The sequence below is a fragment of the Parasteatoda tepidariorum genome, chromosome 2, assembly GCF_043381705.1.
Source record: "Parasteatoda tepidariorum isolate YZ-2023 chromosome 2, CAS_Ptep_4.0, whole genome shotgun sequence".
Lineage (NCBI taxonomy): Eukaryota > Metazoa > Arthropoda > Arachnida > Araneae > Theridiidae > Parasteatoda > Parasteatoda tepidariorum.
Window position 1 is genome coordinate 6,914,907 of NC_092205.1, and position 17,716 is coordinate 6,932,622.

The window sequence follows — 17,716 nt, forward strand, 5'->3', positions numbered from 1 at the left end:
TTTCAGTGTCGTTAACTAGAGTAGAGAAAATTATATCTATGCATTTGATAACACTGGGAAGAAAAAAATTTCTTCTTGTTTTCAGTTACAGAAGATTTTTTTTAACGGGATATTGGTTACTTTCGTGTCGCTGATTTTAAATTTGCAAAAGGTTTTTTTCTCCAAGCTACAGCTATTTTTAAGTGACCATGTTTAGTATATTTTTTTTCGGATTCTGCAAGTTTAAAAACGTTACATACAACATTAGTTCGCATAAATGTCGCCACAAATTTCTAGGGGAGTTAAGGCTCATCATCAGGAATTAAACTGCATAGATGCCCGGAAATGTGGTCATGCGCCGCTAGGGGCGCTACCCTATCATGAACTTTTCCTGCGTGTGCTTCCGAACAGCTCATGATAGGGAAGAACCAATAGCCACGAGCGTCAACATTTCTGGTCATGCGTTTAGATGATCAGGTTAAACATGCTTAAATAAATAGAACAATAAATAATTTACAAGTATTATACTATAAGAACTTTTAATTTTATTCTGATGACGTTTAAGACATCTGCATCTTTTATGTTTATCAAATATCAAAGTGATTTATCATAATTGCCTCCCGGTTTCCTGCACTATCTTTTTATGATTGGCTGTTATAAAAAAAGTCACATGATTTTCAAAAGCTATTTTCAAAAGATATCGTTCCAACAATTTTCATTGGTTGCTGTGACATCAAGATTTTTCATCAAAATATTATTATGTATAGTTAGACATTTGAAATGAAGTTGACCGTATCTTCTTCATGCGTTACAGTCGTAAGAGTGTCTTTAACTAGTTAAATTATAATAATAAATTGTGTTGAAATTAGGAAACTGAAAAATAAAACTAAACTATTAAACTTTATAATAGAATTTTTCAAATATCATCAAATAATATTTATATATGCGAACATACGATAATAAAAACACAATACCATAAAAAAAAATATCCTATTGTTTCCATCTTTTGCTTTTACAATTTTTGGTTTGACTGTCTTATTTTTGATAAAAGTAAATTTTTATTTTTTATGTCTGGAAATCTATTATAAGTTTTGGCTTAAAGCTGTAATATACCTTTATTTTATTCTCTTCATTTTTCGCTTTTACAATTTTCGATCCGACCGCCTCATTTGAAAGAGAAAATATTTTTGTTTATTTTTCAGGACTGAATATACTTTTGAACATACTTTTTGAACATACTTTTACTTCATCTTTCGCTTTTACAATTTTCGAACAGACCACCTCATTTCTGATAGAAAATACTTCTTATTTTTATTTTTTATATTATTGGCTTCGAGCTATAATATACCTTTATTTTATTCTCTTCATTTCTCGCTTTTACAATTTTCGATTTGATAACCCAATTTCAGAAAAAAGTGATTATTTTTCACTTTTCATTACTAAAAACCTTCTATAAGTTTTAGTTTTAAATCTCTAAGAGAGTCTCTAATAGTGCTATGTGAATATTTTGACGAGTGACGAAAACGGTCGCTGTTTTTAATGAAAATAATATAAGTGAATGAAAGAAACTAAATTTTGGATTCTGGAATTTATATTTATCGTACATCTATACTCTTATTAGCATGCCATTTGATTATATTAACCGGTTTCATATGTAGGGTTCTTTGTATAATATGTTCAAAAGGTTCAATGTTTCCCCTTTGATATGGATGATACAGATTGCCGAGTAGAATATTGCTTGGAATAAAAAAAATCGAACTTCAAAATTAAATCAACTGCTTATTTCTTAAAATCGTGCTTCCTGACAATTGAACAATAGCAATTGAACAATTATATGAGCCAGTTTTCTAATTATGTAAGTAATTATAAAACTGTAAAGTTAGACAAAAGTATATAATAATTGAAATAAAGTAGTTTTCCTTTCTAAAGAAATTGAATTTGGTTTAATATGTTTCACTTTAAAACATTTCGTTTTTTGCATACATAATTGAATTGCATGTACAATGGAATAACAGAAATCTCATATTCCCGTGTCTCAAAAACTACAGAATTTAAAAAACTGTGCGCATTGGTATTTTTGCCCAAAATGTTAAATTGTATAAAAATCCCTTTGAATTTCTTTTTTTTTTTTCATGCATATGTAGCTTTCGAGATTCACTTTCTAACATTTACACGCATTTTATTTTTATTTATTAGAAAATGTTAGAGGCATCAAATTTTTGAAAGAGTATAACTGGCTACTGGACTTTTCTTTAGTTTTTTCAAAATATATAAAAAACATAACCTAATTGTAGCTTCATCAATATCCAATTTTTATTAGATATTTGTCCTAATAAACATTGTCAATAACCCAATTATTAAGCGTAACGTTTGTGATAATTATTTTTTAGGTTTAGGATTTCTAAAAATAATTATTAGCATTTTTACTCAAAACTAATGTATGATACTAAAAAGATCTTAATTATTAACAAGATTTTCATTACAAATATAATTTGTCTAATGTAATTCTAATATCTAAAAGTTATAAAAATTCTTTGAAGTAATATTATGTTACTTTCAATTTCTTAGATTTTTAACAATTTCTCAAAGTAATGCTACTTTCTGTGTTCCTTAAAAAAACGTTGCATTCATTCGAGCAAATATGAATTTTAAGAAAATCAATCCGACTTCGAGTAAAACGATACTAATGATGCCTGTTAAATTCGCCAAAAGTGAGTTTTTTTTAATTAAAAGTCATGGAGCGAAACATTCAGAGAAAGTTTACGTCCTACGATTATTCAGAAACCGGCTTAGCCAAAACGGTTTGCATTTCGATTTATTTAGTTCCTTTTGTTTTTGGGATGGTGAAAATTTTAATTTATTTTACATCCAGTATCTTCTTTTGACAGACGTTAAGAACTCTTCTCTACTTGAACTAGTTTTGATTTCTTATAATTCTGGGAACTTCTTAAGGTAAGAAGTGACATTCACCTTGAATTTGTTCAAATTATTAGTTATCAGTTTATTACTATTTTATTTCATAACCATCATTGAACAGCCAGCCCACTCTTTTCTGTTTACGACTACTTATGTTCAGAACCAGAAGACGAGGAACCCTTGGATCAAGTATTTGATTTAAATTTGCCTTCGTGGAGGATTTTTTAATGAAACTAACCTGCATTTGCGCTACGTGGAGAGGAACCTCCCACGGTTAGCTTGACGACTAGGAGGCTCTAACCCATGATCCATCTACCACTGAGGATATTTTACGTTCGCATTGTGGTTGGTGCAAGACTCGTTCGAGAATCGATGACTGGGGTTCGAACCCGGTACACCTCACATTTTATTACTATGTACGATTTACGTATATTATTATTTTTATTTAAAAGTACTTTTCAGCTAGCCGGACACAAGCGAATAGTCGCTGAAAAAATTACCACCGCCAACTTTTTTTTCATTGTATAGATATATTTTTAAATATTTTTAAGAGCATAAAAATGAAATAAGATTATACATAAATAAATGAAGCGAACAAAAAAAAAACAGTAGAAATTTCAAGAGGTCGGTAAACTCAAAAGTAGTTATTTAGTAATGTAATTAATGTTAAGATCGATTTTTATTTACTTATTTATTTTTTTGCATAAATATGGTTTCGAAGATAAATTGTTATGAATATATTAATTTTTCTGCAAAACATTGAGAGTTCGGTCTAATCGACACTGAAGATGAACAATAAATGAGTAAAACTTTAGGTGTATCTGTCAATAAATAATCAAATTACATTGCCTTTCACAAACATTATGCCTGGAAAGTAGCTTTAAATTATGTGTTATATCAAAATTAGGGTTTTATTGGGATGAATTTATAACGTCCCCGTGAAATTGTTTTTACTACAAGTAAACATAAAACCTTCCAATTTGCACTATAAACTGATTCATTGTGCGATGATCGTCAACGACAGGATATAATGCTTTACACAGTTGCTTAGAATATTGTTAACGGATAGTAGTTTTCAAAAAATAAAAAGAAAAATTTGGTATTAAGTTATATAGTTAATCTGGAAACAAAATGAAACTTTTTGAATCATTTTCAAGCATCGTTTTAAAGGATTAAAATATGAAGCAGTTCTATTTGTTTACACATCATTACAGTCAGATCGTAAACCATTATACAGTTAAAGTTACTTTAATCGATCAAATGTTGTGCAAATTAGAAATGGTGTACGGAAGGCGATGATCGTCTGCTTCAGGTTTAATAAAAAGGAAAACAGCTGGTAGACGTCTAATTATTATCTGAAGGTTTCGAAATTTTAGGAGACGTTGACTCTAGTTTCCGCGTTGATTATGCAAATGTAGCAAATAAAACAACTGCTATTAAAATGTCAATTCCTGTGAGAAGTACTCGGCGACTACAGGAAGAACTTATCACTCTGTCATTGGTTAAAAGAAACCGTTAATAGATTCGTCTGATTTTTGTTTTTTTTTTATAATTAACCATCGTAAAAATTTTAAATGGATGATACCTAATTACTTTCTGATGGTATTTTATGAAAATAATGATAAACATTATTAATTTATAAAATGGTCTGTACAATCTTCTAAATCGTTTTTTATTACGTTTGTTTATTCTTCAATTTTACTGACTGATTATCTTTATTTCTTGGTTTTACTCAGTGACATAGCAATGAAAGAAAATCCGCAATTTACATCGAAAGAGCATTAATTGATCAGTCGAACGAAGTGTCGATACTACTCAATTTAATCGAAACAAAGTATCGACACTTTATTGTATCGTTATTAAATTTCAAGCTATATTTTAGATTATTGTTACCGACAGTAATACATGAGCGACATTGGCTAAAGTTACAGTTCAACAAAATATTTTCTAAGGAAGTTAAATTTAGTTTATTATGGCTCGGATAAACCAAAGTCTAAATTTTCAAGTATAATAATAAAATTTGTGAAGCAACTCAAACGGAGAGGAAACAAAATAACAACATTTGTTTAAAGTAGCTGTAATATATAACTACTATTACTAAATGTCGGTTTAAGTTTCTAAGTGTTTCAGCAGGTCACAATCGACAATTTGTATTTTGAAGAAAAAATACGACAGGAGTGCAAATGTTTCGTTAAACACTTACGCTGCTCTTTTCAGTTTCACGGCAGTATTCGGTAGCCTAGTTTGATTTGAAAATTGCTGTAAACGGAAGTAAAGGAAATATAGTTCATTGGAATATATTGATATTATTATTATGTCAAGAAAGTCGTTATTGCCTCGACGAGTCATACTGTCCCACGGAAGTATCTTATGCGGTCAAAAATCGAAGGAAAGTATCGATACTTTGATAGCATCGATTCATTTTCATTATCACTACTTCCACGCCCCCAACATACTCTATAAATAGTGATCTTTCATTTTTTTTTTTAAATTTCCCTTATTTTATTTTATTTCTCGCCATGCATATTTTATGTTTGGTTTCTTTATTTAAGTGCGTAATGCTGCTTCAGCTTGGCGCAATGGCAATTTTTAAGTTAGGCATTCAATTCCATCACACGGTAACGTCAAATGTCTTTTATAAATATTGCATATCCCAACTTCATAATATTAATAGTTTACATTTTATTTCCTTTCCCTAAAAATTAGGAATCTTAAATCTTATTTCGTGACTCAAGATTGTTTAGGATATTCTTACGACGTGAAGTTTTTATTTCCTGGCATAGGTGAGGCAGTTATCTACTAAGTACGAATCAGGCATCAGTATATCTTCCGATTTGAACTAAGCTAGCCATTTTGCGTATAACATAAACTCCGTGGTCGCAATTTCATATTTGAATGCCTAACTTAAATAGTGGAACAGTTCCATTTCTGTTTATTTTGAGATACAGAACCTAAAAGTCAGATGAGTGTATTCTTTTTCCTATCTTGTTTTAGTTTTTGGTGTTTTCTGATTGTCAGAAACAAGTTGGAGGAGTACATTTTTAGAAATAAGATAGAATTCCCTTCATGTTTATACAAGTAACTTCTAACTCCATTTTTTAGTTAGTGGATATTCGGATGAAGCGTTCATTTAATTAACTATCATTACGTAATAGGGATAAACGTATTATATATCATCCTTATGAATCAAGTTCTTCCAAATTAAAAAGAAATGTGTATTTTCCACACTCACAATAAGAATAAAGATTACTTACTTTAAATGTATATTTTGTATATTATTCATAGGTATATTTGAATCAATGAGTTCGAAAATCCGTCATTTCCTACAAATCTAATTTTTAAGGAGAGACCAAAACTGGAAAGGAGTTTTTATTTTTATTTTTTGATAATAAAATACGACTGGTTACAAAATATTCTATTGCAACTGTGCGATATCATCGCTTAATTTTTTAATTAAAAAAATTATTAGAACTTGGAGATGATTTGTTTTCGGACAAAATCTTAAGATGATTGTTATAAATTACTTTTAACAAGCGAGAATATTAATAATTTACCATTTAGAAATTAAATAAAGACTAAGTCTTCGACGATATATTCATGGATATTTGCATAGATTTAGAAATATTTTGAATTATAACTATCTCTGCTGGGCCACTTATAAATTTCTTTATTGAAAGACAAGAAGTCATTTAGTTTATATTGTAAAATCCTTTTTTGATGTCTGCAATTTTGCTTGTTTATGACAACTTTTCCAAAATATGCTTCCTTAGCTGTTATGGTGCCACTTTTTGAACAGAGAAAAATTTTTGCACTTAGTAAATATTTATTTGCATAAACCGCAAACCACTAATCAAAGGAGATACTTCAAATTTACTAAATGTATTACTTTTATAAGTAAAATATCTATAATGTACGTGACACGTGACACCATTGTTTTTCCTTTCGTGCGTTTCCATATTAACATTTTGATAATACATTTTTCTAATAATACTTCAGCCACCAGCTTTTAAAATTAAATATCATATTATTTGTAATCAACTCCTTCTCAAAATCTTCCTTCAATGTTACTTTTACCTTTTTTTATACAGTTACTTTTTCACTGTTACTTCTTGCATATACCATCTAAAAAACTACTCTCTGAATCTCTCACTATGTGATAAAAAGCATCCACAAAATAACAAGCCTTATCTAAATAAGTAATCATTAGAATATGCGAACAATTTCATAAGCAACCATCTATTTTTCCAAATTTACTCCGAAAACAGGTCATCCCCAGGATGCGTATGGCATGTTTTCATACTAAATTGAGATATTTCACAGCACGAAATATATTATACCAAGTAATAGGATATGAATTTTTTTATATCCTAACTTTGAATCTGCGGCACTTAAACTTAAAAATGTAAGAATCTCAATTTTGGAAGAAGAAAAAACTGAGATGACTGGTTTTCGGACTCTGATTCATTTTATTCATCTTGAAATTATTATGATGACATGCTACCTCATCTATAAAATATTTATTTATAATTTTAAAGAAAACTTAGTGGGTTATTGCAATGTTACTTCAAGGGCGGTGGATAATTTCCGTTTCCTTCGATGACTAAAAATTTGGGATTGTAAAAATATGTGCTATAAGCTTGAAAGCATATTTCGTACTCACGCTCATCCATCCATCATTTCCAAGATCTATCATTCATGCAAGCTCATCTTTATGAAGGAATAAAAATTATAAACAGTGAATCGCGGAAAAAATTGATTTTATTTTTCTGTACAGCTTAAACGCAATGTGTCTAAATTTTTTTGTTCCATTTATAGAAACATTTAATCTGACCCTGTGTTTGTTTTCTCAATTCTGACCATCCCTTACTGTTTATCGGAACGGAAGTCGATTACCGGAAATACGGTCCTTCCTTTTTGTTTGGCTATCGTAATTTTTTAAAAGAATTAGATGTCCTCAAGATGATATACATCCGAATGCTTTATTGAAGTACGTGCTTTTTTTTCACGCTCGTCTCTTTAAGTTCAAGGGCAATATTTATTTTATGCAATTTTATGTATTTTTATTTATTTTTTACTTTGTCCTTTTGCCTGTTAATGTTTGTAAAAAATACGAAAAATGAATACATGCAAATACAACACGCGAGTTGAAGTTGTTAAATCAAGACACCAACTGATCCGTGTGCGTCACTGATTGTATCGTAATAATTAGAGATTACGTACATAAACTATTCTTGCGTGCGTCATCTTCAAAAATTTGTAATTTTAGCGGCTGCAGTAGAAAATTTGGAGTTTTATGTTATTGAACATATAAAAAATTATGATGTTTTTATTATAAAGTATATGATCAATATATATCTTAAAATTTACTTTTATAAGAAGACTTCATGCCGTTAAAGAAGCAAGGCATCTTCAATTGCATTTCAAGTGCTAAATATGCACTTGCCGCAAGATAAAGTATATTTTTAATCGAAAAAAAATATGTGTAATACAGTAGGGAACCGATTATCCGGAACGATCGGGACCATCGCTATTCCGGATAACNTAATTTTAGCGGCTGCAGTAGAAAATTTGGAGTTTTATGTTATTGAACATATAAAAAATTATCATGTTTTTATTATAAAGTATGTGATCAATATATATCTTAAAATTGTTGATGTTTACAAATTTACGTTTATAAGAAGAGTTCATGCAATTAAAGAAGCAAGGCATCTTTAATTGCATTTCAAGTGCTAAATATGCACTAAAAAGTATATTTTTAATCGAAAAAAAAAATATATGTAATATTGGGATCATTTATCAGCACCATTTACTATCTTTCAAAATATATCACATAAGATTTTGTTGTTATTTCATGTTGTAATTCTATGGTAATTCTGACTTTCATTTATAGACCCTATTCTTATGAGCTTACATCTTGAAAAAAGTTAAAAACCGTTAATCCGCTTTACATTTTTTAAGCACTTTTTAAAGAATATTTTTAATCATGACATATGCGTATAATATTGGGCTCTTTTATCAGCGTTTGCTGTCTTTCAAAATCTATCACATAAGATTTTGTAGTTATTCTACGTTATAGTTCCATGGAAATGCTGACTTTCATCTATAGACCCTATTCCCATAAGCTTACATTCAAGAGTTAAGAACCGTTACAATAGTTTTTTCATTTAAGCAGTTCCAAAAATGTTTGTATAATTCGAGAGTGTGATAAAACAAATTAATCAAATAAAACAGTTAAATCTCATTTTGCATTCGAAAAAAACGTTATTTAATTAGTGCATTGATTAATTATTGTTTAAAAACTTATTAACTAGAATATAAAACGTGAATATAGCACAAATAAGGGAATCAATTTATCACGATGTTCAGCTTTTATTCGTATGTCACACGAAGCATAACTTATCTTCAATCGGGTATAGTTATTTTAAAAAATGTGTTAGAGGTACTTCTCAGCTTTTATTCAGGTTTAGAATTGGTTCTAAAATTGATAATATTACAAATAACATTGAATAGAGTTGTGGTATCATTTGATTAGAAATTGTTTTAATAGCATTCATCTTTTTCAGCTCCCGACCTCAATCACCTCGGATGAAGAGGATAAGCAAAAGCTGTGATCTAATGTGTTTTATATTCCAAGAATGAGGTAGCAACGAAACTGAAAAGTGATTCCCTTTTTATTATTCCTGTAAATTATTTGCTCAAAGACTACTGTTAGCAATAACGTTCTAGAACTATTTCCCTTTCCACTGGTTTGGAAACAATAACCACTTCACAAATGAAGTGCATTGACGAAGACAAAAGTGCTGTCTGGCAGCTATTGCCGAGGCAAGATCTTGAAGTGCCAATCGAGAGTGACTCTCCCACCCCGACCGAAAACTGTGTTCTCACTTCGAATGGAACTCTCACCAAATGTTCGACCGTCCCTCGAAACATGTGCCTTAATGGATATTCCAAAGAGAGAACACCCCTCTCACCCAGATTCTGTGGTCCCAGAATTGTCCGGAGACACAAGAAGAGGGTCATTCTGAAGAATGGTGGTGTCAATATATCACGTGAAAATGTGTCCAAAAGAGGACAACGATATTTGCAAGATATCTTCACGACTATGGTGGACATTCAGTGGCGCTGGAACCTACTGGTGTTCGCTATGGGATTTTTTGCCAGTTGGGTGTTCTTTGCGGTACTGTGGTATTTAATTGCATTTGCCCATGGGGATCTTGAACATACAGAGGATGATGATGCGTGGAAGCCCTGCGTGGAGAATGTGCACAGTTTTGTGACGGCGTTCCTTTTTTCTGTGGAAAGTCAGCACACTATTGGGTAAGTAGAAATTAGGTTGTTTAGAATATTTATTTTGGTTAAATACGTGTTGTAAGAACACTAGTGTGCATTGTGTCTTCCGATAGAAAGAATCCACGTGTCATAAATCCTAAAAATGACTAACATTTTTATTTTTGTCACTATTCATTAAAAACCATTCAGATTCATTTGACTTTCCATGACATCACAAGATTTGGATTTGTGGTGAAGGCTACTGCAATCCTTATGTCATTAGTTTAAAAAGAAAAAAACAATTAAAAATCTAACAGTTCATTTTGGTTTCTTACATGCATCCACTTACATAAACTGATTTTTATAGGTTTAATTAGGTCATTTTATGGCTCAACATTTCCAAACTGTATCAACTTGAAATATTTTTTTTCTTCATATATCAGTATCTATGAATAGTTTTGAAAAGACTATTATCAGGCAATCACGAAATAAACACCAAATCTTACAAAAACAAACATGATTAATCGGGTCCATCTCGTGATAACCAGACTCTTACCATCAGGTATAATAGTCACACTATATAATAGTTTAAAAACATTTAATATATATATCATTAATTTATCGGCTTATTATGTTATCATTATTTATTTCTAAATTATTGCCGCGCGAAGCCTACTTTTAATAGAACTTCAATTACTGTTTTATGACTCGCATGAAGAGATTATGATTGAGTGGTACAAAAAGTTAAAACCTACGTCATCTGAAATTTCATTATAATCAGTCATTACTTTACGTTACGTTGACAATAAATGAATAAAGTTTCGGAAATCATGATTGTAAAGTTCAAAATAGTCGTTAGATTCTAATCGTACATCGACGACTTTAACTTTTATTGTCATGATGAATATTTTCTTTTAAGATCATCGTAATAAATCATGCAAAATGAAAAGGGTATCGATTTATCTGGCATTGTATTATCATTGTGAATTTTGCATTGTGTAATGAAAGAATAAAAAAACTAGTACCAAAACCCTAGAAAACACTGTAAATGTTTGGTCATTAGCATTTATTCCAGTCGCAAACTTTACATTTTTTTAAAACTATATTATGCTTAAATTAACATCTTATTACCAGTACCACAAATTATTAATTCTTTTATTTTGTTCGGGAACAACTGGGAGATTTGGCTCTAAACTAACAGATTCATAATAATTAAATTAAAGATGTAATTTAATGAATTCGTAAAACATAATAGCTAATTAAAAAAACATATTTATTTATTTATTAAACCGCATTTAAAATATTTATAAAACACATTTCGGCTCTAGTGTAGAATCGGGAGGGGGGGGGCATGATATGGCGATAATTTTCTTTCAGTTTTGCTGAAATCATAGTTCTGATGACACGATATACTTTGCTGTCAATGACGTCACGGTTGGGTTACCGCAACTTTTGCTTACTTTTATGTGATTGGTTCTTGGTTTATTTGCATAGATATTCGTTTATTTGCAAATCGGCCCCCGATTATAAACTATTACCCAAATTTTATCCTACAAAACCAAAAGCCAGTCTAGTACTGTTCTAAATTAAAATAAATTTTCATTTCGCGTTTTTCACATTTTCGATTCATGTCATCTTGTTTTCTTCCTTATTTATATTGCTTTTGTAAGCCTCGCTAAGTCTTGAAGTCCTCACATATTTATTAACTGATTCACTCTTTCTGATTTCTCAGATCACTAATAAGCTTATTCACTAGTCACTGACTCTCTAATTTACTAATTTGATAATTATAATTCACCAATTGTTTGCCAATTGGCTGTTCCGTTAATTCTTCATCCAAGAGAACTCGAACTTGTAATCGAGCTGCCACTGGGGAGGGAGTATTTTTGGTCGTTGCGCGCCAGAAGCAATATATGAATGGAGCAGCCATCCCCCGAATTTGAACGTGGATCGTCTCATTAGAAATCGATCACACACTTTAATGAAAACTTCCGATTTTACGATCTACAATTGGGTATTTGCACTTCAAGAAGATCACTTTACCCACACATCTGACCTATACGTCAATGGCAGAGGATCGTTAAAAGCAAAAAGACGTGTTAAAGTTGAGCTAATCTTCTCCACATATGTTATAATGTTGATTAACCCGTATCACACATGGAATTTGTTGAAATATAATTCTTTCTCGTCTACGTCTCTTATATAACTTAGATTTATTATTTGTTTATGTATTTTATTGTTACCGTGATATATTTCTGTTTGTGTACCTGGCAACTTCGATGCATAATTAATTTGTTTCTTCTGCATGGCTTCGTGCCTGTCTTTGTGTTACGTAAGAAATATATAGTAAAACATTTAAATATTTGTGAAAGAATGTAAAATGTGTCATCCAAGAAAATTGATACTTGACGGGCTTGACTTTCTCGAACAGAATGAAAAGAACAGTTGCTAACTTAAACAAAAGTCACGTTTCAACAGCCAATCAGGATCGTGAGACCCACACTACGTCACTTGCAGATATCCCATTGCCTTTTCCCCCATTTTATGCGTTTTTGCAATCAAAATTTTTCTTTTAACTTGCATCAATCACAATTTCCAGCACCATTTAATCGATTTCGGCTATTATGCTATATAGCAAAATCAATCCATTAATGTTTTAATAAATAACTGAAAACTATATGTTCCAATGATCTAGTTTTATTCCGCCAACTTTTCATTAAAATGTGGTTTTCGTTTCAGTTATGGTTACCGATATACAACCGAAGAGTGCCCGGAAGGTGTCTTCATGATGTGCATACAGTCAGTCACTGGTGTCATGATACAGTGTCTGGTGGCTGGCATGGTATTTGCCAAAATAGCCAGGCCCAAGAAAAGAAGCCAAACCCTAATGTTCAGTCGTTACGCTGTCGTCTGCTTAAGAGATGGCGTTCTATGCCTGATGTGGAGAGTTGGAGACATGCGAAAATCACATATCATAGGAACACAAGTGACTGCACAAGTGATTCGCAGGAAACTCACTGCAGAAGGAGAAATTATACCCTACTACCACACACAAATCGATGTAAGTTATTCACGATATTTTTTGCGTTTTTCTTTTATTATTTAATTATTGATCTTTTTACAATATTATTTTGGGACGTGGAAATTTTGTTTTTCAGTTTAAAGAATGCTTGTTTTTATTTTAACGTGTGATTATAAGTTTATGTATCAAATGCCTTTTACAACAAAAAACTGAGCGTTGTAAAATAAAATATCAAATGCAATAATTACAGCGTTATGATATGTTCAATATTTATATCTGAAATTTAAACTTTTCCCATTGGCGATCGAAATCGGCTACAGGTGGCATACAGAAGAACTCATTACCTATGGCAACCCATCGCTTGCTTCCACCATTAGCATACGGAGAATCAAAAGAGAAAAAAATACGTTAGTTTCTGTCTTGATATTCTAATAGTTTTAAGTTAGGAAACTATATGAAACTGGAAACTACATTGAATATAGTTCTAAATGAAATCGTCATGGAAATATAAAAAAAAAAATTTTGTTAGTTAAATACGAAAAATATTAAGAAAGGGTAAAATATCGTAGTACATTCCTATACAGCTGGAATCGGTCTTCTCCCCAAACGGCGTAATCGAGCGTTGCGATTGCTAATATATTAGCGATCGCAAGATCTTTTTTAGGTGGCTTAAACCAAATAAACCAGATCGGCTTTTTTTAGCATAGATAAAATCCGGTAACCCTGCAAAAAATAAATTAATGTTGGTGGCAATCATGCAAAGGAATAATCTGTTTGGTAGGGCATTGAGTCCGTGTCCAAGAGGGCGTGAGTTCGATCCCCACCAGCCGAAGACTCCCTGTGTAACAAATGGTGACTGGCTCACATTAAATCTATCAAGTCATAAAATCCTCTGTGTTCCCATAGCAAATCATACCTCTGGGGGTACTGAATTGGAGATTGAACGTTCTCTGGTTCAGGTCAAAATAACGATCTGTGGATGATTGAACGAATTTATGCATGAATGGGTCCGCCTTATAAACGGGGTGTGACGTGTGTGTGGCTGAAGTCGTAATTTTGACCACAGATTGCGCCACTGAAAAAAAAAACAAGAAACGTACCCTCTGCCTTAAATACACTTGGTCTCACCAAGCCGCTTGCTGGATTGGCAAGTGGCATTAGAAACAACAAAATCTAAGAGTTATTACTTTGTTTTGATATTTTATGTTTCTGTTTGTCATAAAGCTTTCTTACGAAAATAGCGTAGCAAAATTTATTTTATGAACGTTCTTCGATAAATAAGGTTGCTTTTATTCATCATTATTATTCAATTCACTTTACTGATGTTTCAATTGTGTTTTCCTTATATTAAACAAAAGCTACATATTATGATGCAGGTGCGGTTTGATAATGTTGGAGATAGAGTCTTCCTCATCTGGCCGGCGACCATCGTCCACGAGATCACTGAATCGAGTCCATTCTACAACATGTGTGCCAAAGATATCTTGAGCGACTCGTACGAACTAGTGGTTGCCCTGGAGGGTACTATAGAGTCCACAGGACAAGCCATACAGGCAAGAACCTCCTACATCCCGACAGAGATTTTGTGGGGACATCGCTTTGAACAAATGGTCTGCTACAACGATAATACGGGCGAATTCCTACTTGATTATAGGTATGAAATATCCAATTCACTCTCAAATTATGAATGTTTTTGGGATAGTCACAATAACTTTCAATGTTTTGGTATTGCCGTAATAACAAAGCTGCCAATTCTTACGGTTCTTCCGGGAGATTTTCTTTTTTCTTTCATATTTAAAGTGGTCGTGAAACTCATGTTTTTCCATTAAGCTTTTCGAATTATAATAATAATTATAAATGATTTTGACCACCACTCTACATATGAATAATTACAACAAATATATAAAAGCACGATAATCTCAATGGTGGCGAATTTTTACCTGGTTGAAAGATAAATATATTTTTGGAGTAAGATGGTTTTTCGATAAATGTTTTACTACCACTTGGAAAATCCATTCTCGGAAAAAGTGGAAGTTGGCAGATATGTAATAACCGTCAAATAATCAATGTTATAGGGTGGATGTAAAGGCAAATCTATTTCCTATTCTTATAACATAATAAATATGTTTTTAAGGTATTTTTAAGAATAAAATTTAACCCTTTGATGCAGAATTTTTTCAAAATATATTTTTTTATAGTTTTGTTTTAATTTAGGTCAAATATTAAGTATTATGTTAGTCATTTTAGTAATTTATGGTTATGAAATACATCGTGAAACACTTTTTTTGCGTTAAATGTAAAATTTTCTAAGCACGGCACACTTACAAACAATATTTTTTTTCCAAATTTGCACTTATTTGCAGTTATTTAGATCTAAGAAATTTCTTTAATTTTCAAGATCAATTATTGATAAATTTTTGAATATGAATAACAAAAAAAAATTCTAACTATTTTTGGATTTTTTATTTTAGTACAAATATATTTCCGATAATATAACAGCTTTTTTTAGTAACTATTATACTGTTTTTGTTTTAATAATTAAAATACACCTAAAAATATTTTGGATTCTTGTTAAAAATGAAATAAAATAATTATGCTCATTAGAGATTGCAAATTAGTATAAAAAGATTTATGCTACAACCTAAAATACTTCCTTTTTTGATTACTTCAATTTTTTCTTTGCTCTTATATTTCCCTCAAAAATTAAGAGTTTGATAACGTTTTCTTTTCTTTTCTATTTAAGAGCGATTCCAACTATTTACGGATGCTGAATTTGCTGACTTTAAAAGCATGTAACTCAGTTATACTGATATAATGCACTCATAATAATATATATGTCTTTTTTAAATAGCTTTCTCTAACTCCAATTTTTACTTACTTTCAGAAAATAAATTTTTTTTTAAAAATTTGAAGCTTTTTGTTACGTCTGTAACACTAAATATTTAATTTTAAAAATCATTTTATAATTTTTATCACTCTATTGTCGTTATATTTATAATTAATTTTATAAAAGTAATTAATGATATAATTAATGATCTAATTAATGATCTAATTATTCTTACTGGTAAGTAAATTTGAAATACTTTCATTACGGTTTAAATAAATACCAAATACTTTAAACAAATTCGAATATTCAGCTACCTAGAAAATATGGGACAGTTCAAAATCTATTAAATGAAGCCAGTCAGTTTAGTGATAAAATATTTTACTAATGAGCTACAATTCAAAACAAAACTCATTGCAAAAAAAAAACTTTAAAACGCAAAAACTGAGAAAAAGCACATTTTTTAAAATTAATCCTAAATTAGTTTTAATCAATCCTAGCTTATCTTTAATCAATTCCAATTTGTTTTTAATCAATTTCAGCAATCCCTTGCCATTTTTATGTAAAACATCAATGGTAAAATCATTTCTAAATAAACTTTAACAAGTTTTTAAACTAAAATGCTAATAATTCGTTAAAATTATTTTCTTCATTATATGGATTTTATTAGTTTTTATAATTTAAATGTAGATAACAAAAAAAATAATAATTATAAAAAAAAATCAATTTTTTTTGTAAAATATTTTTGTGTTAACGTTAACTAACTCCCTTCACATTTTCTACTGTACAGCAAACATTTTTTTTTGTCCTTGTGCAATTTTTAATACCGTACACGCATTTTCTCGTACAATCTACCAACCATTTTCTTGCAGGAGTGTTCTTTATGTCATTGCTTAGTAGATGCCATTTTAACTAGAAGCTTGTTATCAAGTAAATTGTATATTTTTATTTCAAAGTATTGCAAAATATCTGTTTTTTTATGAGATATTCTCATCTACACATTTTTTTCTTATGTTACAGGAAGTTCGACAGTACGTATGGTATTGAAACTCCTCTGTGTAGTGCTCGCGAGTACTACGAGTACTGTCGATTAATGAATGGCTCGTCGAGGGCTGTGAGTTACTCGGCAGCCACCGAAGTCACCAGCCTTGCCTCCTTCAGAAGAAGCGAGTCCTCAGATGCACCGCACGCCGCTGGACTGCATGGTCAAGAAGATTCGAACCAATTATCAGGAAGTTGTGATGAGTGTTGAATACATAGGTAGGATGAATATATATATATGTTACCGTGAATAACAGAAATCGAGAGAATGTCGACTTTCACTGGTAAATGTCCACAATCACAAAGTCGCTTTAGTGAATGTCCAAAATACACTCTATGACAAAACAATCGACGCACTAAGACGAGCAAAATCGACGCTCGATCAGGCTGGAATGAAGCCGACTGGGGACGTATAGTCTTTAGCGACGAATCCCTCTTCCAACTGTGTCCTGACGATCATCGAAGACGTGTTTGGAGACGCACAGGGCAGAGGGGGGATCCTGCCTTCACTATTGCACGCCACACCGGCCCTCAACAAGGCATTATGGTCTGGGGTGCCATTTCCTTTGACAGCCGGACCCCTTTGGTCGTCATTAGAGGTACACTTACTGCACAGCGGTACGTCGACGACATCCTAAGACCTGTTTTGCTACCGTTCCTTTTGC

General features: G+C 31.2%; 1 protein-coding gene across 6 annotated transcripts in view; it reads left to right on the plus strand.

Moving 5' to 3' along the window:
- LOC107453330 (G protein-activated inward rectifier potassium channel 3) overlaps positions 1-17,716 on the plus strand; it is a 100,244-nt gene that overhangs the window by 77,378 nt on the left and 5,150 nt on the right. For 5 of the 6 annotated variants that reach the window (XM_071177101.1, XM_021147829.3, XM_071177100.1 and 2 more), the window contains exons 2-5: positions 9,459-10,212; positions 12,904-13,225; positions 14,563-14,840; positions 17,031-17,270. In XM_071177101.1, coding sequence (XP_071033202.1) covers positions 9,668-10,212; positions 12,904-13,225; positions 14,563-14,840; positions 17,031-17,262 — 1,377 coding nt within the window. In that variant the 5' untranslated portion in view covers positions 9,459-9,667 and the 3' untranslated portion in view covers positions 17,263-17,270. Of the gene's footprint in view, positions 1-2,877; positions 2,932-9,458; positions 10,213-12,903; positions 13,226-14,562; positions 14,841-17,030; positions 17,271-17,716 lie in introns of those variants that run through there. The other variant, XM_043051386.2, reaches the window with a different exon arrangement.